Source organism: Dendrobates tinctorius, unplaced genomic scaffold, assembly GCF_039654945.1.
Source record: "Dendrobates tinctorius isolate UK_male_01 unplaced genomic scaffold, ASM3965494v1 ptg000107l, whole genome shotgun sequence".
NCBI lineage: Eukaryota > Metazoa > Chordata > Amphibia > Anura > Dendrobatidae > Dendrobates > Dendrobates tinctorius.
Genome location: NW_027361775.1, coordinates 36,698,741 through 36,723,243, shown reverse-complemented (window position 1 = coordinate 36,723,243; position 24,503 = coordinate 36,698,741). Strand labels below are relative to the sequence as shown.

Genomic DNA, 24,503 nt, shown 5'->3' with positions numbered 1-24,503 from the left:
TCACCGCTTTGAAGAAAACCAGGAATAAGTCCAGCCTGTGGTTGCAGTTCACACGGAAAACGGATTGGGATAAATCCTTTCGTGTAAAAGAAATAGTATTATTTCTCCAGCTATCAGTCCGAAAATGACCTGGAGGAAGACACATGTAGTGTCGAAACTTGTCGTCCAAAAGGGATTGACTATATGCAAAATTGTTACTAAAGAAACATGGAACTTTTTTAATGGAAAAATAAAAGTTATATTTTACTCTACCATTGGACTGATCGCTGGAGAGACAATACTTTTTCCTATATATATATATATATATATATATATATATATATATTTTCTTGGCCCATACAAAAAGGTGTCAATGATTCAGTTTAAATACAGGAGAAGCTTATCAAAAACTAACCTGTATTTGAATCAAAACATTGCCAGCTGTTCACATTGTCCAATAATGCACTAATTTATTTTCATATGAAAACTATTTTGAGTGTTGCCCACTTTTCTTTTGGATCTCTTATCTATTAATCTACCTAAATGTAACAATACAGAAATTCTAGACCAGATCTACTTTCGTGACTTTCAGATATCGATGAGTGTGAACTGAAAACCTGTGAACAGTTCTGCTCCAACACGATCGGTGGATATGAGTGCTCGTGTCAAGATGGTTATACTCCAAATCCAGTCAGCCCTACACAATGCATCCGTGAGGCTAAACTTTAACTCTAGTTTAATAAAGCTTTACAAAGAATGGCAGAACTGTAATCAAAATGACATCAAATCATGAAAAGTTGTATAACATGTATTACATATAAGGTTATTGCCTCACTAACAACATAATAATTCAGATTATTGTATGTTGTACCAGTATAGAGTATATTTTACCTCCATGTACCCAGACCTCAGTCACAATCCTTGTATTTTGTAGAATTGACAACAAGGTGTATTTTCCTGTAGCCCAAATTGAACTGTATACAAATATTGCGCTCTATGTAGTATCCAATCCTGTTTCTGTATTCTGCTTCTATCTTTTCTCTTATGTCATATGAAATAATCTGATTTATTATTGTTTATTAGAAAAAGATTATTGCAGTAATTCCTCTTGCGTTCATGGCCTGTGTCATAATGGACTACATGGATTTACCTGCTCCTGCGTCAGTGGATGGGAGGGACAAACTTGTAACACAGGTAAGAAAGTGTTTCCAAATGAAATAAGACATAATGTATTGTAGGTAATTGTCCTATAGCTGGGCTGTTTGTCACTGGATCTTTATCTTGGATTAATGCATTACATGGAATTATATTATTATGGATTTCAGTCTTTATTTCATTTTTGTTCTGTAGATATTGATGAATGTTCTACAAACAACCCCTGTTCTAGAGGCACCTGTATTAATACCCTTGGCTCCTACACGTGTCAGTGTATACCCGGATGGACAGGACCGCAGTGTACTATAGGTAAGATGGTGATGCTGGTTTTCTTTTTCATACAGTATATACAGCAGGGGAACTAAGTATTTAACATGTCACCAATTTTCTAAGTAAATATGTTTCTAAAGTTGCTACTGATAAGAAATTATCAGCAGATTTCGGTAACAACCCCCTCAATCCACACAAGCAAAGAAATCAAACCATAAATGTACATTAATTAAGATATGTGTAATAATGAGAAACGACAAGGGGGAAAAAGTATTGGACACGCTTACTGGATCATTCTACAGCTTTATTTTCTTTCACTGAAATAAACAGAGAGTTTCCTTGGCTGTGTGTTTGGGATAATTTTCTTGCTGAAATGTCCACCCCTGTTTCACCGTCATCATTCTGGTAGATGGCAGCATATTTTCTTCAAGCATGTCTCAAAATATTCACCCTTCCTTCAAGCTTATTAAGTTTTCAAGTGTCATATGCTGAAAAACAGCCCAACACCATGTGATTCCCACCTCCAAACTTCACTGTCAGTATGATGTTTTTCGGGTGATATGCAGTGCCTTTTGGCCTTCAAACAAGGTGTGCATCATGACATCCAAAATATTCAATTTTTGTCTCATCTGACCACACTATATTCTCCCAATATTTCATAGGCTTTTTAAAATGTTGTGGAGAAAACTTTAAACTCGCTTCAATATGCTTTTTGTTTAGTTTGATTGCTTTAAGGTTATTATTATATTGTTTTCTTTTAAAAAATTATACCTGCTGATTCCAGCGCTTTATGTAGCTCTTCACAGGTGGTTCTTGGATCTTGAACAACTATTCTGATAAATCTTTTAACTCCTTTGTCTGAAATATTGCGGGAAGCAATTGGCTGTGGCCGATTGATGGTGAAATGATGTTCTTTCCACTTCTGGATGATGGCCACTACATTGTTCACTGGAAGCTTGATCAGTTTAGAAATTCTTCTGTTACCAACGTCATCATTATGTTTTGAAAGAATAAGGTTGCGAAGGTCTTGAGACATCTCACTGGTTTTACCCATCATGATATGTTTCTTGTGTAGTACCTTGGTAATGAGACACATTTTTATAGGCCTTCTGTTGAACCACATGACATTATTTTTCCCTAAGTGGCAGTATTGCTATCTAATTACTGACAGAATTCAGGCGGTGTCATGACTTTCAATGGCTTTTTGCACCTCTTTTTCTTCTTGTGTTCAATACTTTTTCCGGTGTCATTTTTCATTATTACGCATACAGTGGAGGAAATAAATATTTGATCCCTTGCTGATTTTATAAATTTCACCACTGACAAAGACATGAACAGTCTGTAATTTTAAGGGCAGGTTAATTTTAACATCGAGAGATAGATATCAAAACTAAAATCCAGAAAATCACATTGTATAAATTATATAAATGTATTTTCATTTTGCAGTGAGAAATAAGTATTTGATCCTCTACCAACCTGTAAGAGTTTTGGCTCCTACAGACCAGTTAGACGCTCTAATCAACTCGTTACCTGCATTAAAGACAGCTGTCTTACTTAGTTGCCTTTATTAAAGACTCCTGTCCATAGACTCAATCAGTCAGTCTGACTCTAACCTGTACAACATGGGCAAGACCAAAGAGCTTTCTAAGGATGTCAGTGACAAGATCATAGACCGGAAAAAAGCTGGAATGTGCTACAAAACCATAAGTAAGATGCTTGGTCAGAAGGAGACAACTGTTGGTGCAATTGTAAGAAAATGGAAGAAATGCAAAATTACTGTCATCTGACATCGATCTGGGGCACCATGCAAAATCTGACCTCGTGAGGTATCCTGGATCATGAGGAAGGTGACATGCGGACATATGCAGATGTATGCGGATGCCTTGTTTTGATGTGCCTGCCGACTGCATGGGAATGCAACAAGTTGCATTTTGTGTAGACGGCGGGGCTGTCAAAATGATGCATCCGCATACATTCGCATGTCCTGCATACCCAATGTTAAATATTGGTACACAGGACGCATGCAGAAGTATGCGGAAGTAGGCGGAGCTTAATGGAGGACGAACGCAGCCCTCAGCAAAGCCCCCGAATGCTAATGTGAACTTAACCTTAGACGTTGGTGACTAGTGATAGGCGAACCCCTGGATGTTAGGGTCCAGCGGGTTAGGCCGAACAGTTAATAAAAGTTTGGTTCAGATACCAGAACAGTACCCAAACCGAACCTGGACCCCGTTCAAAAGAATGGGAGGCCCAAACATGTATTGTTTGCCACGCTGTCATCTGCATGACAGCACGGCAAAACACTGTCTTTGATTGGTGGTGAGATCATTATCACCGGTCAGACAGCTGCGGCTCCCACATTTCAGATGATAGTGTGAGCCAGCAGCTGTGACCAGAGGTAAAAAGTTTATCTCCAGTCACAGAAGTGTCAGCTGATGAGAGAGTACTACTCCAATCAGACTATGCCTGCTGCCATTAATAACCGTGAATACAGGAGGCAGCTGATGGAAGTATTCATTTGACAGCACCTACTTTATAAATAAATGAAAAAAAAACCGATGTGGTTTCCCCTAAATTTTTGATAACCATTATGTCAAAGCTAACATTAAATATAAAGAGAACCATGAGGCCATGCTATATAAATAAAATTGTTTAAGTTTTATTAGAAAAATGTTAAAAACAGAAAACAAAGTAAACACACATAGAAAATTGAGCAAAGAAGTAACAGAAGTAAGTAGAGCAAGGAGTGCTATGTATATATACAGTATACTGTATAAATACCCCATACTGTAATGTCTGCACAATGGTCAGAATATTGTAGCTGTCTATATACTAATCTAGATAACAATACGCATAATGATGGTACATATATTGTTTAAGTGTGGCACTCAAAGATTAACTGCATCAGTGAATAGTAATGATATAAGTATAAATTCAGAAGCTGTAACCCTCCACTATCAGCTCTATCAAGGCTGATTATCAAGAATAGAGCGGTAGTTATTCAATACAAAAAGTGAAACTCACATATAGAGTCTCTACAAACAGAGTGATCTATTTCAAGTGTTTATTTCTGTTAATGTTGATGATTATGGCTTACATCCAATGAGAACCGAAAAGTCATTATCTCAGCAAATTCGAATAATTAATAAAAAACATCTGCAAAGGCTTCCTATGCATTTTAAAAAAGTCCCTTAGTCTGTTTCAGTAGGCTCCACAATCATGGGAAAGACTGCTGAATTGACAGATGTCCAGAAGGCAGTCATTGACACACTCCACAAGGAGGGTAAGCCACAAAAGGTCATTGCGAAAGAAGCTGGCTGTTCACAGAGTACTGTATCCAAGCACATAATGGCAAGTTGAGTGGAAGGAAAATGTGTGGTAGAAAAAGGGATCACCGCAGTCTTGAAAGGATTGTTAAGAAAAGGAGGTCATTCAAAATTTTGGGGGAGATTCACAAGGAGTGGACTGCTGCTGGTGTCATTGCTTCAAGAGCCACCACACAAAAACATATCCAGGACATGGGCAACAAGTGTTGAACTCCTTGTGTTAAGCCACTCATGACCAATAGATGATGCCTGAAGTGTCTTACCGGGGCTAAGGAGAAAAAGAACTGGACTGTTACTCAGTGGTCCAAGGTGTTGCTTTCAGATGTACATAAATTTTGCATTTCATTTGGAAATCAAGGTCCCAGAGTCTGGAGGCAAAGTTCAGATGCACAAAATCCAAGCTGCTTGACGTTTAGTGTGGAGTTTCCACAAGCAGTGATGGTTTGCAGAGCCATGTCTTCTGCTGGTGTAGGTCCACTGTGATTTATCAAGACCAAAGTCAGTGCAGCCATCTACAAGGAAATTTTAGGGCACTCATGCTTCTCTCTGCCGACAAGCTTTTTGGAGATGGAAATTTCATTCTCCAGCAGGACTTGGCACCTGTCCACACTGCCAAAAGTACCAATACCTGGTTTAAAAACAACAGTATCACTGTGCTTGATTGGCCAGCAAACTTGCCTGACCTTATTGTCAAGAGGAAGATGAGAGACAACAGACCCAACAATGCAGACAGGCTGAAGACTGCTATCAAAGCAACTTGGGCTTCCATAACACCTCAGCAGTGCCACAGGCTGATCGCCTTCATACCCCACTGCATTGATGCAGTAATTGATGCAAAAGGAGCCCCGACCAAGTATTGAGTGCATTTACTGAACATACATTTCAGTAGGTCCACATTTCCGATTTTAAAATCAGTTTTCAAGCTGGTGTTATAAAGTATTCTAATTTACTGAGATAATGACTTTTGGGTTTTCATTGGCTCTAAGCCATAATCATTAACATTAACAGAAATAAACACTTGAAATAGATCACTCTGTTTCTAATGACTCTACATAATATATGAGAATTATTTTTTGTATTGAAGAACTGAAATAAATGCACTTTTTGATGATATTCTAATTTTGTGAGAAGCACCTGTACATGCTATTGTGTGTTGTTGGTTCAATAAATGATTGCTACACTGTTTTATCCTCACCCTTTGTTGTCTGATTAGTGTCCTGCCCACAGGAAGAGAGAACGGATGTTCAGTGGTATAAACCCTGGTCCATGCAGTTATTCTAAAGACAGCTGGGCCAGTGGACAAGAGCATCCATTGACCCTGTGTCTATACATATGGCAGCAACAATGAGACATTTCTTTGCCCAGCAGGATCCACAACCACGAAGGCATATTGACAGACCCAGCAGACCATAGGTGAGGCATACACAGCAGGTTTTGGATGCCACCATGTCCAACCCCACCAACTCGGCCTTGGGAAGAGGATCAGGGTGAATGTATAGTTGCATCAAAAAGCAACAACTACTGGAGCTGTGCCAGCTTAAACGGGTTAAATACCAGACCACCAACACTTGGTCAGATTTGATCAAGGAATTGGTCCGTTGGGATGCCCAGAACATTATGGAAGACTACAAAAACTTTGCTGAGATGCACGCAGAGCAATTGTCAGAGCAAGGACCCAGTGCCAGTCAGGAATCAACCCAGTCCCCAGCAGACTGAATTTATGAGTTGTTGGTTGCATTGAGACATGGAGTCTCAAGTGGGGAAAGGGCTTGTGGTATGGAATCAGTTTTGGAAGTTCTAGTACCCTTACCACCAGTGGAACGTGATCGTGCTTGAGCATCTTTTGAAGAAAATGGCCCCAGAAATATGAGTGAGTAGCTGACAGTAAGCCCGACACCCAAGAGCAAGTAGCCCAATTGGCTGATGAGCTTACAGCCAACCAACCCCGCTGAAGACCCAATATGCCTCCAAATCCCAGAAGACCCATCAACCAAATATTCAACTGGCCACCAGTCACTCAAGCAGGATTATCCCGCTACCCAGCAGAAAACCCACAAGGGCAAAAGAATGCAACAGTACCCATGATTTGCCCAACACACGACCCTGTTATACATGTGGGCGCCTTGGAAACATTGCTAAAGATTGTCCCCAGGGCCAGAGCCCCATGCCTGAAGCCTGTCTCCTGGCCTAGTAGGTCATCATTTGTCAAAATGAGCCAGCAGGGTCTGAGGGATATTATTCCCTGGATATACCAGTAGCAGAAGTGATATATCCCGTCCATTTTCTATGGCAACCTCCATCGCCACATCCAGCCGATCAAGGTCGATAATATCCAGGCTCAGGGACTTTGGGATACTGGGTCCTCCACTACTATGGTCAGTCCAGATATTGTCCCACCAGAACATTATTTACCAGGCCACTAAATGACCATCTCCCTAGTTGGAGGTCAGCGCTCGGACATCCCTTTAGCCCATGTGCAGCTGGACCAGTGAGAGGTCGAAGTGGGACTCAAGGATGGCATCCCCACACCTGTTATTTTGGGGAATGACCTAGGACAAGGACTGTCCAGCCAATTTTTCACAGTCATCACCCGCAACCATGCCAAGTCACCCCTGACATGGATCCTTCTGCCTCCCATCTCGAGGACAACCCACTCTCCAAGCCTCCATCATCCTCCTCTGAGCTGACGGCCATGAGTACAACTAACAACTGACCAGACTTTGACCATTAATTGGGATGAGACAGATAGCAAGGAATTTAGGGAAGCCCATCTCACGGACCCCATCCTAGAGCTTGTCCGCATCGCAGCTGCTCAACCTGGGGAAAGAAATCAGATATATAGATGGTAAAATGGAGAATTACATTGTCAAACCCCACATCCTGCCCAGAGAAACCCTCGTCCCATGTCCATCAGCTCATGGTGCCCAAGCACTATCGACCACAACTCCTGTGCTTGGTCCTTAATATCCCTGCAGCTGGGCACATTGGGGTCAGAAGAACTCGGGCCCATACGCTGCATAGTTTCTTTTGGCCAAAGGTTGCTCAAGAAGTGTGGAAATATCGAGCATCATGTCCAGTTTGTCAACGGATGGTGTGCACAATGTTGTGCCCCACTCCAATTCATGCCCTTGATAGGTAAACCATTCTAGAGGGTTGGCATCAGTTTAGTGGGCCCCTTAGCTGTCACCAGCTCCAGCATAAAGAGGTTCATCCTCACCCTGGTCAACTGTGCCACCCGCTACCAGGAGGCTGCTGCCTTGTCATCTATAAATGTAGTGCATATGGCTTAAGCTCTACTGGACATTTTTAGTCAAGTAGAGGTTCCACACGGGGTACTGACTGACCAAGGGACCCAGTTCCTAAGCGATTCAGTCCCTCTGGGAGAAACATGGTATTCTCCCCATGTGTACCACCCCCTACTAACCCAAAACTAATGGGTTCTGTGAGCATTTCAAGGGAATGCTCAAGCAACTCATTAGTCAGTATGTGGAGTCCAAAGGTGGAGACTGGGAGAAAAACCTGCAGCAGCTCCTGTTCATCTACCAGCAGGTGCCGCATATTTCTACTGGGTTCTCTCTTTTTGAATTGCTGTACTGGCGAAAAGTGCAAGAGCCAGTGGAGCTAGTAAGAGAGAGTTTAACAAAACTGCTTGAAACATATAGATCCCTGTTCACGAGTCATGTCAACACAGGGGTAGTCACAACACTCAGACAACCCGCCTCCTGGGTGACACCTCCAGTATTGACAATGATGATGACCGAGATGGGGGTAGTTCCTTTCCATAGCCCATGGGCAGCCAGTGTAGTGTTGATGCCTAAGAAAAACAAGCATACTGGTTTCTGTATGGACTATCAGGTCACCGTTACAGACGTGTACCCCATGCCTCAGGTGGATTAATAACTAGACAGGTTAGGTGGATCTATCGTCGAATTGAGAAAGGGATACTGGTAGATCCCACTCTCAAAACAGGCTCAAGAGAAGTCTGTTCATCACTACTTTGGCCTGTATGAATTTACCAGCATGCTATTTGGGATTAAAAACGCCCCGCCCGTCTTCCAAAGGATGGTGGACCAGTTACTAGAGGGATGTCAAGGGTATGCCATGCCTACCTGGATGATATCGCTATCTTCAACGATACCTGGGAAGGGCATCTTCAGCATGTGTCCGAGGTGCTGCAGAGGGTAGCAAAATCCCAGCTTACCATCCGACCCGACAGGCGCCAGATGGGATGGCTGAGGTACTATACCTGAGGCATCCTGTGGGAAGTGGGTGCATTCATTCTGAACCTGCAAAAGTATAAACCATTACCCTGTGGCCTTGCCCAGCCAACCAAAAACAGGTACGCACATTCCTAGGGACAGCAATCTATTATAGAAAGCTTATCCCCAATTACAGTATATTAGCAAAGCCCCTCACTTACGTTAACACCAAACAATATGCCTGCAATCTCATCTGGACCCCATAATGTGAGTCCGCATTCCTCCAGTTGAAAACCAGGCTAGCCCAAAGCCCAGTTCAGACTGCCCCTGACTTCCACCACCAGTTTATTGTCCAAACAGACACATCGGACACTGGATTGGGAGCTGTACTTAGTCAAGTGGGGAATGATGGTCAAGAACACTTGATAATCTGTGTCTCCCGTAAGCTGTTGGACCGGGAGAGGGTATACGTCACAATAGAAAAAGAATGCTTGGCCATAGTCTGGGCCCCAAAAATATTGCAGCCCTACCTATACGGCAAGGGTTTTATGGTCATAACCAATCTCAATCCTATAAGTTGGCTAAATCGGACTGCTGGGGACTCGACCGTTTACTCAGTTGGAGTCTGGTCTTACAGTCCTATAATTGTTCTGTCTTCCATAAAAAGGCAAAGACCATGGAAATGCCATTGGACTGTGGACAAGTAGAGAAAGATGACCGGAAGCCTATCATGTCTGGAAACCCCATCAACAGCCACGCTTTATAGGATCCAGCAGTCTTCTGGACTAATTAAGAAAGGGGAGGAATGTGACGGCACAGTATTTCTTCTTAATTATGCCAGATGTAAATTCAGTAGGCACAGAATCAAAAACTGTTTTCTGAAGTATTTACTTTTCTTGTAGGTTAAACTGATATTTCTAAATGGATGAATGGCTAATGTTTTTCATCTTATATCAGCACCTACAACTTATTGTCTGCTATCTTTGCAAGACAGTGATAGAGGGTCATTGAACAATGATGTTTGCTGGTATGTTGATTGCACATTATCCAGGACAGCCAGTTTGTTAAAAAACGATGCAAATAGATTACATAATCGAACAATGCGAGTTAACCTCTTTCACATCTTTCTCTTGATCTCTGGACACTGGTTGAGGAATAACACAGGACTGCTTTATTGACCATCACTGAAACTGCAAAGACATCTCAAAGAATCCAGGTTTGGACAATCAGATCACCTGGCCCCATACATCACTACTCTTGGTTAGCTTCCTAAGCTTGTCCTTACCTCCTTTCTGTGGAGGCCCACCAAAAGCAGGGAACTACTAGTGGGGATTGTGGGCCCTGGAAGCAGCTCTAATCCCTGTGAGTCAGTGGAAGGGTGAGACTCTGTAATTTGCATTATCTTGAGTATTTGCTGGTACTGTTCTACATAGAGTTGAGCGAAACGGGTCGAAAAAATTCAAAAGTCGCCGACTTTTGGCAAAGTCGGGTTTCATGAAACGAAACCCGACCCTAGGATGAGGTCGGCCACGAGGTCGGCGACTTACGCGCCAAAGTCGCGTTTCAAAAGTTTGTTTTGCGCTCTTTTTCAGCCAATCAGGATCCACGGACACTGTGGGCAACGTGATGACCTAGGCACGGGTCACCACTATCTTTCAGAAGGGCATGCAAGTGATTGGCTTGCTTTGGTGGGCGTCACAGGGGGTATAAAAGGGCGTGCACGCCGACCGCCATCTTACTTCTGCTGATCTTAGTATAGGGAGAGGTTGCTGCTGATTCTGTAGGGAGAGCGTTAGGCAGGGAAGAAGACAAAAAAACTGCTTCTGCTGCTAGCGATTTGGCCTGCACAACACACAAGTCACTGTGTGTGCAGTGCAAGGGGAGGCTATACTGTGGTGTATCAGTGGTGTTGGTTGTTGGGCTGCCTTTTAAGGCTTCCTGACACGCTGGCATTGCTGTTTACCCACTGCTCTGCAAACTGCTTTTTTAAAAGCAATCCAATCTCCCTTATCCTCTAGTCACTTTTGTCACAGCTGTGCCATCGAGCGTGTCACATAGCGCTCAGATATCAGTGGGCCTCACACAATCCACAAGTGTCCAGTGTCCAAAAGTGTACGCAGAGATTCAAAATCTCCATTATCCTCTCGTCACTTTGGTCACAGGCAGCTGTGCCATCGAGCATGTCACATAGCGCTCAGATATCAGTGGGCCTCACACAATCCACAAGTGTCCAGTGTCCAAAAGTGTACGCAGAGATTCAAAATCTCCATTATCCTCTCGTCACTTTGGTCACAGGCAGCTGTGCCATCGAGCGTGTCACATAGCGCTCAGATATCAGTGGGCCTCACACAATCTACAAGTGTCCAGTGTCCAAAAGTGTACGCAGAGATTCAAAATCTCCATTATCCTCTCGTCACTTTGGTCACAGGCAGCTGTGCCATCGAGCGTGTCACATAGCGCTCAGATATCAGTGGGCCTCACACAATCTACAAGTGTCCAGTGTCCAAAAGTGTACGCAGAGATTCAAAATCTCCATTATCCTCTCGTCACTTTGGTCACAGGCAGCTGTGCCATCGAGCGTGTCACATAGCGCTCAGATATCAGTGGGCCTCACACAATCCACAAGTGTCCAGTGTCCAAAAGTGTACGCAGAGATTCAAAATCTCCATTATCCTCTCGTCACTTTGGTCACAGGCAGCTGTGCCATCGAGCGTGTCACATAGCGCCCAGATATCAGTGGGCCTCACACAATCTACAAGTGTCCAGTGTCCAAAAGTGTACGCAGAGATTCAAAATCTCCATTATCCTCTCGTCACTTTGGTCACAGGCAGCTGTGCCATCGAGCGTGTCACATAGCGCTCAGATATCAGTGGGCCTCACACAATCTACAAGTGTCCAGTGTCCAAAAGTGTACGCAGAGATTCAAAATCTCCATTATCCTCTCGTCACTTTGGTCACAGGCAGCTGTGCCATCGAGCGTGTCACATAGCGCTCAGATATCAGTGGGCCTCACACAATCTACAAGTGTCCAGTGTCCAAAAGTGTACGCAGAGATTCAAAATCTCCATTATCCTCTCGTCACTTTGGTCACAGGCAGCTGTGCCATCGAGCGTGTCACATAGCGCTCAGATATCAGTGGGCCTCACACAATCTACAAGTGTCCAGTGTCCAAAAGTGTACGCAGAGATTCAAAATCTCCATTATCCTCTCGTCACTTTGGTCACAGGCAGCTGTGCCATCGAGCGTGTCACATAGCGCTCAGATATCAGTGGGCCTCACACAATCTACAAGTGTCCAGTGTCCAAAAGTGTACGCAGAGATTCAAAATCTCTATTATCCTCTCGTCACTTTGGTCACAGGCAGCTGTGCCATCGAGCGTGTCACATAGCGCTCAGATATCAGTGGGCCTCACACAATCTACAAGTGTCCAGTGTCCAAAAGTGTACGCAGAGATTCAAAATCTCCATTATCCTCTCGTCACTTTGGTCACAGGCAGCTGTGCCATCGAGCATGTCACATAGCGCTCAGATATCAGTGGGCCTCACACAATCCACAAGTGTCCAGTGTCCAAAAGTGTACGCAGAGATTCAAAATCTCCATTATCCTCTCGTCACTTTGGTCACAGGCAGCTGTGCCATCGAGCGTGTCACATAGCGCTCAGATATCAGTGGGCCTCACACAATCTACAAGTGTCCAGTGTCCAAAAGTGTACGCAGAGATTCAAAATCTCCATTATCCTCTCGTCACTTTGGTCACAGGCAGCTGTGCCATCGAGCGTGTCACATAGCGCTCAGATATCAGTGGGCCTCACACAATCCACAAATGTCCAGTGTCCAAAAGTGTACGCAGAGATTCAAAATCTCCATTATCCTCTCGTCACTTTGGTCACAGGCAGCTGTGCCATCGAGCGTGTCACATAGCGCTCAGATATCAGTGGGCCTCACACAATCTACAAGTGTCCAGTGTCCAAAAGTGTACGCAGAGATTCAAAATCTCCATTATCCTCTCGTCACTTTGGTCACAGGCAGCTGTGCCATCGAGCGTGTCACATAGCGCTCAGATATCAGTGGGCCTCACACAATCCACAAGTGTCCAGTGTCCAAAAGTGTACGCAGAGATTCAAAATCTCCATTATCCTCTCGTCACTTTGCGAGCAGAGGCAGGCCATAATGCATTTGTGGGAGGATACACGGCCAGGGACTTTGAGAGCAGACATGGAGTTGACAGGCGTGCAGTGGTCGAAGCTGAAAGACCTTTGTAAAGTCCTTCAGTGTTTTGAGGAATGCACACGGCTGGTAAGCGCAGACGACGCCATCCTTAGCATGAGCATCCCACTTATGCGTCTGCTCATGCAAACTTTGACGCACCTTAAGGAGCAGGCGTCTGCAGCCAATGTTGATGAGGAGGAAGAAGAGGAGGGAATCCTTGATGACATTCAGCCATTGTCTGCTCAGGGACCTCTCCTGGACGAGGTGGAGGAAGAAGAGGAGGAGGAGGAGGATGATGGGGATGATTACTTAGGGGAGGAGGATGCATCTCGTGGGGCAAGTGACAATGTTGGCGTGGCAAGGTCTGGTACAGGGTTTGTGCGTGACTGGAGGGATGTGGATTTGCCAGAAAGTGCTCCTCCACCCAGCACTCGCAGTGCATCATTGACACCGGGAACATTGGCCCACATGTCAGATTATGCCTTGCGGATCCTAAAAAGGGACCCCCGCATTGCCAAAATGATGAACGATGACGACTACTGGTTGGCCAGCATCCTGGATCCACGCTATAAAGGCAAATTACAAAACATCATGCCACAGGAGAACCTTGACCTAATATTGGCTAATAAACAAGCAACTCTGGTAAATCGGTTGCTTGAGGCATTCCCAGCACACAGCAGTGGTGATGGTTCTCACACGAGCCGTACGGGCAGGGGGCAGCTTGGCAGAGGTGTTCGTGGTGCACACAGCAGAAGTGGCGTTGGAGACAGGGGTTTCATGACAATGTTGTGGACTGATTTTTCAAATACCGCTCACACAACTGGTAATACTGCATCGATGGAAAGTGACAGGAGACAGCAGTTGTCAACTATGGTTACAAACTACTTTTCCTCCCATATCGATGTTCTCCCACACAGGTCATTCCCCTTTGACTATTGGGCCGCTAAACTGGACACCTGGCCTGAATTGGCCCAATATGCCTTACAGGAGCTCGCTTGCCCAGCTGCAAGTGTGCTATCGGAAAGAGTCTTCAGTGCAGCTGGATCAATCCTGACAGAAAAAAGGACCCATCTGTCAACGCAAAATGTGGATGATCTAACCTTCATTAAAATGAACCACGCATGGGTTTCCAAGGATTTTGTCCCACCTTCCCCTGATGACACATAGGGTGACAGAAAAATGGCTTGCTTTGGTCCACCTCTTCCTGGTACTTCACCTATTTCGCCTTTTGCATCAGCTGAATGTCCAACATCAACATATGGCACTTTCTAAAACTCCCTAACTGTGCTGCCTCCCCCCCATGGCCGGGGTAACCACCTAGCGCACGACACCGTGCGAGTGCCGTTGCCCTGGACAGGTGGGTAGGCCGACTCTTGGGCGCGGGCACTGGCACAGGGTCCCTCATAGTGCAATGAAGTGTCTCTGACGGTGGTGGTGCACACCCGCCGTCAGACACACCGCTGTACTATGAGGGGCCCAGTGCCAGTACCGACGCCCAAGAGTGGGCCCCCCTTGCTTGGGCAGGGCCCCAGCATTTGCAATCTTTACCTCTCCCTACTCCTCCGCTGTGTAATCTGGCCCGTCAAATCCATACTGTGCCTGACACCGTCTGAGCCTGCCTCATGCTGTATAGACATATATTTTGAATGTGTACGCTATCCATACATGTTATCCGGGGATACGGTACCCTTTCTAACCTTTGTGCAATGACGTGCAATCCATACTGGGCCTAACAACGTCTGAGCCTGCCTCATGCTGTATAGACATATATTTTGAATGTGTACGCTATCCATACATGTTATCCGGGGATACGGTACCCTTTCTAACCTTTGTGCAATGACGTGCAATCCATACTGGGCCTAACACCGTCTGAGCCTTCCTCATGCTGTATAGACATGTATTTTGAATGTGTACGCTATCCATACATGTTATCCGGGGATACGGTACCCTTTCTAACCTTTGTGCAATGACGTGCAATCCATACTGGGCCTAACACCGTCTGAGCCTGCCTCATGCTGTATAGACATATATTTTGAATGTGTACGCTATCCATACATGTTATCCGGGGATACGGTACCCTTTCTAACCTTTGTGCAATGACGTGCAATCCATACTGGGCCTAACAACGTCTGAGCCTGCCTCATGCTGTATAGACATATATTTTGAATGTGTACGCTATCCATACATGTTATCCGGGGATACGGTACCCTTTCTAACCTTTGTGCAATGACGTGCAATCCATACTGGGCCTAAAACCGTCTGAGCCTGCCTCATGCTGTATAGACATATATTTTGAATGTGTATGCTATCCATACATGTTATCCGGGGATACGGTACCCTTTCTAACCTTTGTGCAATGACGTGCAATCCATACTGGGCCTAACAACGTCTGAGCCTGCCTCATGCTGTATAGACATATATTTTGAATGTGTACGCTATCCATACATGTTATCCGGGGATACGGTACCCTTTCTAACCATTGTGCAATGACGTGCAATCCATACTGGGCCTAACACCGTCTGAGCCTTCCTCATGCTGTATAGACATATATTTTGAATGTGTACGCTATCCATACATGTTATCCGGGGATACGGTACCCTTTCTAACCTTTGTGCAATGACGTGCAATCCATACTGGGCCTAACACCGTCTGAGCCTGCCTCATGCTGTATAGACATATATTTTGAATGTGTACGCTATCCATACATGTTATCTGGGGATACGGTACTCTTTCTAACCTTTGTGCAATGACGTGCAATCCATACTGGGCCTAACACCGTCTGAGCCTGCCTCATGCTGTATAGACATATATTTTGAATGTGTACGCTATCCATACATGTTATCAGGGGATACGGTACCCTTTCTAACCTTTGTGCAATGACGTGCAATCCATACTGGGCCTAACACCGTCTGAGCCTGCCTCATGCTGTATAGACATATATTTTGAATGTGTACGCTATCCATACATGTTATCCGGGGATACGGTACCCTTTCTAACCTTTGTGCAATGACGTGCAATCCATACTGGGCCTAACACCGTCTGAGCCTGCCTCATGCTGTATAGACATATATTTTGAATGTGTACGCTATCCATACATGTTATCCGGGGATACGGTACCCTTTCTAAACTTTGTGCAATGACGTGCAATCCATACTGGGCCTAACACCGTCTGAGCCTGCCTCATGCTGTATAGACATATATTTTGAATGTGTACGCTATCCATACATGTTATCCGGGGATACGGTACCCTTTCTAACCTTTGTGCAATGACGTGCAATCCATACTGGGCCTAACACCGTCTGAGCCTGCCTCCTGAGACATATATTTTGAATGTGTACGCTATCCATACATGTTATCCAGGGATACGGTACCCTTTCTAACCTTTGTGCAATGACGTGCAATCCATACTGGGCGTGAGAACGGCTGGCGAGCTGTTAAGCAAGCTACAGCACCTGTCCAGACAAGTACAGGGATTCCCTAGCGAGGAGACTTATTCGATTGTTTTCAATGTTGGGACAGCAATTTTTGGGGATCACTATACTCTGGAGAATGATAGATGGGGCCCACCATACACTGGAACATTCCAAAGGTGGACATCAGACACTGGAGCAGCATTTACAGGGCCCATTATACACTAGAGCATTAGAAATGGGGCCCATTATGTTTGGAGCATTATTTGGGCCCATAAGACAGTGGAGCTTCATCCATGGGGACCAACATATACTGTAGCATTATGTGGAGCTCATCATATACTGTTTCAAACATTATATGGGACCAATGATTCTGTATGGAGAAACAGATGGGCCTCGTCATGAGATGTAAAAAGTGAGGTATTTTTCATTGTACTATACCGCTATTTATCTGCCGTATCGGAGCATGATGAGTTGTGGTATGTGTTAAAGGGGCGCTCTTTCGCCCAGGGCACATGAAGACATGCAGCCAGCCCTCCCCCCCCACAACTTTAGCCAAATAACCCCCATTTTTCAGTGCGTAACTTGTATTATGAAGTTAATTAAGGTTGACAAGCTTAAGTAAGAAGAATTGATGCTTTTGGCATTCAAATGGGCACTGTAGGTGTGTTTCCTGTCCTCCTCTCACTGCCGACTTTTATTCCCCATTGACTTACATTGGGTTTCGTGTTTCGGGACGACCCCGACTTTTCCCTATAATCGGACGATCTTGCTCGACCCGACTTTTGGAAAAGTCGGGTTTCACGAAACGAAACGCGACCCTAAAAAAACAAAAGTCGCTCAACTCTAGTTCTACATGCTGTTGTTTGTAGGTGGTTCAATAAATTATTGCCACACTGTTTTACCCTCACCTTCTGTTTGAGTAATGTTTTACCCATGGGAAGAACGAACGAGTGTTTAGTGGTATGAGCCCTGATCCATGCTTTCTTTCTAAAGACAGCAGGGTCAGTGGATGAGAGCACCTACCGACTCTGTGTCTCTACAAGCCTTGATAAAACTGACAGCAGAGGGTTGCAGCCCACAGCTGTCAGTTTTACAATGCTGGTCATCAAAAATAGAGGGGAATCCACTCGAGGAGTTTTTAATTTATTTATTTATATATAGCGCAGATGCCGATTGCTGAATACTCCCATCAGCTCCGGCTGCTCTCAGGGTGCTGGACCCAAACAGTAAGGTCATGTTCACACGTTCAGTAGTTGGTCAGTATTTTACCTCAGTATCTGTAAGCCAAAATCAGGAGTGGAATAGTCAGAGGAAAAGTACAATAGAAACACATGCACCACTTCTGTATTTATCACCCACTCCTGGTTTTGGCTTACAGATACTGAGGTAAAATACAGACCAAATACTGAACATGTGAATGTGGTCTAACATGGACTTACTGGAGATGTCTGTGTTCAGGATCTGTAGGTGTTCGATACGGACCCCAAACTTTACTGTTTGGGTTCAAACAACTCTATTGGTGAAGTGTTCAACATTTATTTCACCATCTGTATACACTTGTATCTATCACCAGCTCCTTAATATTATTAACTTTCATAACCAGTGAACTCCACAGAGTAAATTACTACTGCTCACCAAATTCTTGGCTAACAGAATCCCAACAGCACCTAGAATTTCTAGATTTACAAGAAATCTGTGTAATGTAGGCAATATCCTTTCCTATAGTCTGATGTCCTCATGAGCTACGTTGATATCACCTACAGCTGTGATGCTGCATGGTCATTGCCATTACAGATCAGGAGAATAATTAGCTGATTCTGGGATTATGTTACATTACTAGATTTTTCATCATAAGAAACACTACTCAGTAAAGTCCATCTGATGTAAACATATTTGATTCCCCCACTGCCGAACTGATGACAACTTTTATCATTTTCAAGCAATTGTCATTTTAGGTGCTAACTGTTAATAAAACAGAAGATATTTGTTATAAAGCTATTAATTCTTTATCATCTTCCTGAATCGCATCAATATAAGAATAGTCTTGTAGGATCGCTACTACCAGCAGGTGGCGCTATAGAGTTCAAGTCCTCTTCCTTCTGAAGAGGTTATTTGCATATAAAAATAGTCATCATTGGCTTGATCAGTAAATGTGTGAAACAGACAAGAGCCACCAGCAGTTAGCAATGTCACCCCTTACCTTAGCTGCAGCCAAGATAGTCCTTCAAATTCCTTGGAATGACACAACTTTTAAAATGACCTTATTTTATCATTGCAGTGCAGAATTTGATAGTTTTATTTAATAAAAAGTTGTTGTACAGTGTTCTATGTTCCGCTTGTTTCATTTTGAGGAATGCATGAAAATTACAAATAATTGTATTTATTTTACCACAGATGTGAATGAGTGTTCGCTTGATCCATGTCCAAATGGTGTATGCACTAACACTTTGGGAAGTTATTTCTGCAATTGCTATCCCGGCTACACTGGCGTAAACTGTGCTGTAGGTAAGATACAGTCTCCTGTTATAAATATTACATAAATATTTAACGTGCATATGTATATATATTTATATGTATATGATGTAAGTCCATTTTGTTAATGGACAAGATTTTAGATCTGGGATGTAGCAGCCAAAGAGCCTGGGTGGAAATGGTTGCTCTCATACTCTCCAGTCCAGGCCTTGCAAGCCTTATAAATGGCAGCTGAATTGGCTCAGTTGTATCTGAGGTAGTGGAGCTGAAGTGAGAGATCTAATGGTGAGCAGGCCATGCCTGAAGCTGTAGCAGTGCCTGACTTGTCAAAGAAGCAAAACCGTGCAATTTTACTGTGCCTATCCTGACATGACTGATTTTTTTTTGTAATTGAAAGTTGCCTTTTGGCTGAAGAAAAGCTACTTTGCTTACTTTTAAAGCTTATGAAAGATAAAAATCTAAGACTGTTTTACACCAGAACCAAGCGCCTATGTATACCCCTGCCTGTTAGAAATTTTGAATTCCTACAATTGGTGGATGAAATGCTGGCATGAAGTTTCAAAGCATACAGGGAATTGCACAAAACAACAGGTTTAGCAGCAGAAGGCCCAAGATTAAACTAAAAACTACTGATCCAGCAGTTACAACCGCATCAGCAAGAACAACAGCATCACCAACAGCAGCAGATGGCTCTCTTGACAGAAGCTGTTCAGGTCAGGGAGATGTCACCTCCCACCAATCCCACCAGCCAAAGCAATGATAGCCATGTGAGGCCAACAGTATAGGAGGCCTAACAGAAAATTATTTTGGAGAACAACGTCAATGATTTCCTGATGGTCTTTGACAGGATCCTTAAGTATCCATAGTATTGGTCACATGATCAAGGTCACGTGACCCACCTCCACCAATGGGGTAGAAGTGGACAGTACATGTGCACCACACTGCGCACGTCTTTCACACACTGCACTATCATCAGGCCACCTGTGCGCATGTCTGGAAGCACGGCCGAAGCATGTGCAGATGTCACAAAGATGCCGAGAGATGTCTAGAGAAGCATGAAGGAAAAGTACGCACACGTGCATCAATCCCATAGGGGAATATAACAAAGAGGTAGATAAAATAATGTAACACATTAAACAGTGCAAAAATTTAACCCACCCAGACAAAGTGCAGCAAGTAATACAATAGCAAATGCACCATACTTGAGATAGTATTAGAATCATAGCAGCATTATTGAACTATTATAATATGAGTTCAGATAGATGATCTGTTGGTAGCTGCTTCACTTTGTGATGCATGATATGTGTTAGATTCAACAGGATTAAAATGGTATAGGGCCCAGGAAGGACTACTACTAGTCGACAAACTGCAATCATAAGAGAAAAACAATTACAACAAAGAATAAAAAATCAGCTAAATTGGAAAGTAGTGGAATAAACCACATAGACTATATCAATTAGCAATTGCCTATAAAAAAAGACACAAAACTAAGTGATTAATTTCATTTGGTCATAGTGCCTAAAGTAGCAATCTACTTTGTCTCATATTGAGTGAGGAAGTTTTTAACATCACCCCTAATCCTAGTGTGGATTACATCAATATCTCTTATTTTAAGAGATTTGTGATCACTATTATGAAAAATTCAGAAATGACGAGGAATGTCCTTAAATTTTAAAATGTCGGCCACTATTCTGGCCTCACCATTTTCCCTCACATGCTCACGCACCCTGAGTTTCAGTTCCCTTGACATTAGACCTACATAAATCATGTTGTAACCACAGGCAGTATAATAAATCACATTTGTGGTGCTGCACAATTTATGATCACCACCAAGTCAGACTTGAGGTCTAGCACCAGAAACCACACTTCTGTCTGTTGTTTGATCCTCATCCACAGCTCCTGGGTAGTGTAGGATTTTTCCCACTCACAAATGAATTTCTTAACAGTCTGTTGTTGTTTAGCCCTGGTTCTGCTGAAGTTGGTAGTGCAGGTGTTATGCTGACCGGATCGGAAGGCAATGGAGGAAGCTGAGTAGGAGGAGTAGGCAACATAAGAGATTGTCCCACACCATAGGTATAGGGCCCAGAACCAAAGTCTACAGAAACAGTGTAGTTAGGTATTTAGTTTAACTGAGTGATATGATATTTATGTAACTTTAAGGGAGGTAGCTGGATCCAGAAACTAGAGTGGAAAATGGGAGCAGTGAAAAAAGTGCTAGATTCACAAGAATTGGGTCACTGCAGCATGGTAGAAAAGTGGGAGAGAGGATGTGAATACCCGGTGGGTGGTGGATGCAGGTGCGGCACACGCACCAACCCTCGCTTCGAACCTTCATCCTTAGTCAGGGAGTGTCTACCACATGGAACCGAGTGTGTCTGCCGCATGGACCAAAGAGGAGTCAGCGCATGCACGCCAGGATGATCCGGAAGTGACCATCCCCCACGTCATGTGACTGATGACACTGAGTCACATGATAGTGACAGCATGCCTCCAAGATGTTGAGTCATGATCATGTGACTTGGCATCATCAGTAACATGACATGGGGGGTGGTTACTTTTGGATCCTTCTGACGCGCATGTGTTGACTCTTCTTTGGTCTCCACATATCGGCGCCCTGGTCCTCTCTACTTAGACCCCCAGTTTCATGCGGTAGATACCACCTGACGTAGGACGAAGGTCCAAAACGTGGGGGCGTGTGTCGCACCTGTATCCACCACCCACCAGGTAATCACATCCTCTCTCCCACTTTTCTACCATGCTGGAGTGACCCTAGTCTTCTGAATATAGCACTTTTTCACTGCTCCAATTTTCGATTCTAGGTTCTGGATCCAGCTACCTCCATGAAAGTTAACTATATATCAGATCATTCAGTTAAACTAGGTACCTAACTACACTGTTTCTATAGGCTTTGGTTCTGGGCCCTATACCTATGGCATGGGACAATTGCTTATCAAGTTGCAGAGATACAGTATATATAATGATATGGTATACCAGTACATAGATACTTATCTTTGCAGTATGATCATCTTGAATCCTGTATGTGTTTGACATATATTCCACCTAATGGCTCTGTTGATGTTTTACATTTTTACTGTTTATAATAATGTTTTATTTTTAATTGTGCTGGCACCCTTGTGTTGTTGTGTAACTACTTACCAACTCTTGTCTCAAAAAAGGTATTTTTTTCAATACAACTGTTATAATCTTTCCTTGACCACATGTTGGGCTTCCTCTTCTTGGTCTTCTTGCCTGGTGTTAGACAGTGGGGGGAATTTGTGCAACCTGCTGGTCAGGTGAGCAGAGAGTGACCCCTTGACATGACTGGGAGGAATGTACCACCTAATTATTACTTTTGAATTAGGGTTGAATTTATAAGGCTTGCTTCTAATCCAGTTCAGTGCTGTTTATTCAGTTCCCTTGCATACGTGTGGTGATTGCTTCCTGGTTGAGCTCTGGTTGCTTTCAGTACTTGCTAATGGTTGTTATTAGTTCTTCTTTATTAGCATTTGTCCTGGGATTTACCTTTGGCTTTCATTTGGGCTTTTCGCCAGCTTTGGCTCTACTCTTGTTCCTGACTCCACATTGTCTGCGTTACCAGACACCAGCTACCCTGCGACAGCAGTCTGGGAAGGGCTCTGTTAAGCACGCCTCCCCATACTGAGTGGGTAAAGAATATCCTGGCCCTTAAGTGCTTGCCTAGCAGTGGGGGCATGCACAAAGTGCATCTTTGACTGCACTTTTTCTGGTCCAATGTGGGTCACTACAGGGTAGCTATTCCTGTGCATAACAGCATTTTCTTCAAGCTACTAACACTGACCTACAAAGCTATCCATAATCTATTTTCCTCATAAATCTCTGAACTAATCTCCAGATATCTCCCATCACATAATCTCAGTTCCTCCTAAGACCTCCTTCTCTCCTCCACAATCGTACATTCCTCATCCAATCGCCTGCAAGACTTCTCCTGAGCATCCCCCATCCTGCGGATCTTGAAAACCCATGTCATCAGAACATCTTACAGCCTGCAACAACCCCGTTGCCACCTCAACCAACAGCAGAGCTCTTGCTGCCCCCGAAGCTACTGTCTCCTTCCCCATTATCCTGTAGAATGTTAGGCCGCAAGGGTATAGTCCTCTACCCTTTGTACCTGTGTGTCACTGTTAGTTTGTTCATTGTAATTTTTATTTGTGTTTTCAATGTAACCTCTCCTCATGTACAGCACCATAGAATCAATGGGGCATTAAATAAAATTAATAATAATAACAACAATACACTTGATGTTCCACCCAGTCCTTAACCCTTCCTGCCCTCCTTGCCAGACTACACACAGCAGAAAGCAGCAGCAGTTGGCACTTGTGTTTCATCATCATCCGAGAAGTGTTGTGCTGGTCCACTGACCGTTTGCACTCAATCTATTTTAGTCAAATTTGTGTACCAAAATTCAAATAATGCTCCTTCCCTTCCAAGCCCTGCTGTTTGTCCAAACTGAGGTTTCTGACTAGATGTGGGTTATCACCGTGCTCAGAATTAACTAGGTAACAAATTGTGGGCTTCCTTTTCTCATGCTATTCCATGTAAAAGTAAAAATTTGGTGGCTAAAGCAACATTTTCGAGGAAAAATTACAATTTTCTTTTGCTTCATTACATTTTGCATTCATTCCTGTGTAGTTAACAAATTTCCTTCCAGCAATTTTGATGTATTTGAGAAGTACAGTTTTTAAAATGGTATCACTTTGTTAAAATTGGTGCTAAACTTTTAACCCTTCTAACATCCTAACAAAATAAAATAACATTTGAAAAATGATTCAGATGTAAAATAGACACTTGGGAAATATTATTTATTAATTAGTTTGTACAGCATAACGAACTGGTTTAATGATATAAAAATTAAAAGTATGAAAATTGCGAATTTTTCAAACTTTTTTCCAAAAATGCCTATATTTTCACAAATAAACGCATAACATATCTACCTAAATTTACCACTAACGTAAAGTACAATGTGTCATGGAAAAACAATGTCCGAATCACTGTAATATATTGAAACATTACAGAGCTATTAACAGTTACACTTGCCAGGTTTTAAAAATTGGGCTTGGTTTTTAAGGTTGAAATTGGCTTTGTTACTAAAAGGTTAAAGTGACGGTTACACATTAACATCTGTTGACATCCTCATTTTGAGCTTCCCCAGCGACCAATCTGATTGTCACCGACATTCTCTAGGAACAAATAAAATACAATAATGGCAGAATGTAATGTCAACCTTTTGTCATTTTCAAAACAACTGTAGAGGTGTCTATGTAATATTAAATGATCACTGTTGTTTCAAGAAACTTTGCACAATTTGATTGTACAGACAAAAATAAGAAACCTTGTAATGTATCTAATTAGAGAAACATGCTTTTCTACACTTATGACCACTTCTGCTGCCTCCTGAACTCATCATTCAGTCAGGAAAATACATTGTGGTCAAAGCAGATTGCC

The 24,503-nt window shown here is 43.3% G+C and overlaps 1 protein-coding gene across 1 annotated transcript in view; it reads left to right on the top strand.

The window, feature by feature from the left end:
* Positions 1-24,503, top strand: part of LOC141100758 (uncharacterized) — a 450,303-nt gene that overhangs the window by 20,481 nt on the left and 405,319 nt on the right. The window contains 4 exon segments of the mRNA XM_073589442.1: positions 572-691; positions 1,063-1,173; positions 1,330-1,443; positions 18,945-19,055. Coding sequence (XP_073445543.1) covers positions 572-691; positions 1,063-1,173; positions 1,330-1,443; positions 18,945-19,055 — 456 coding nt within the window.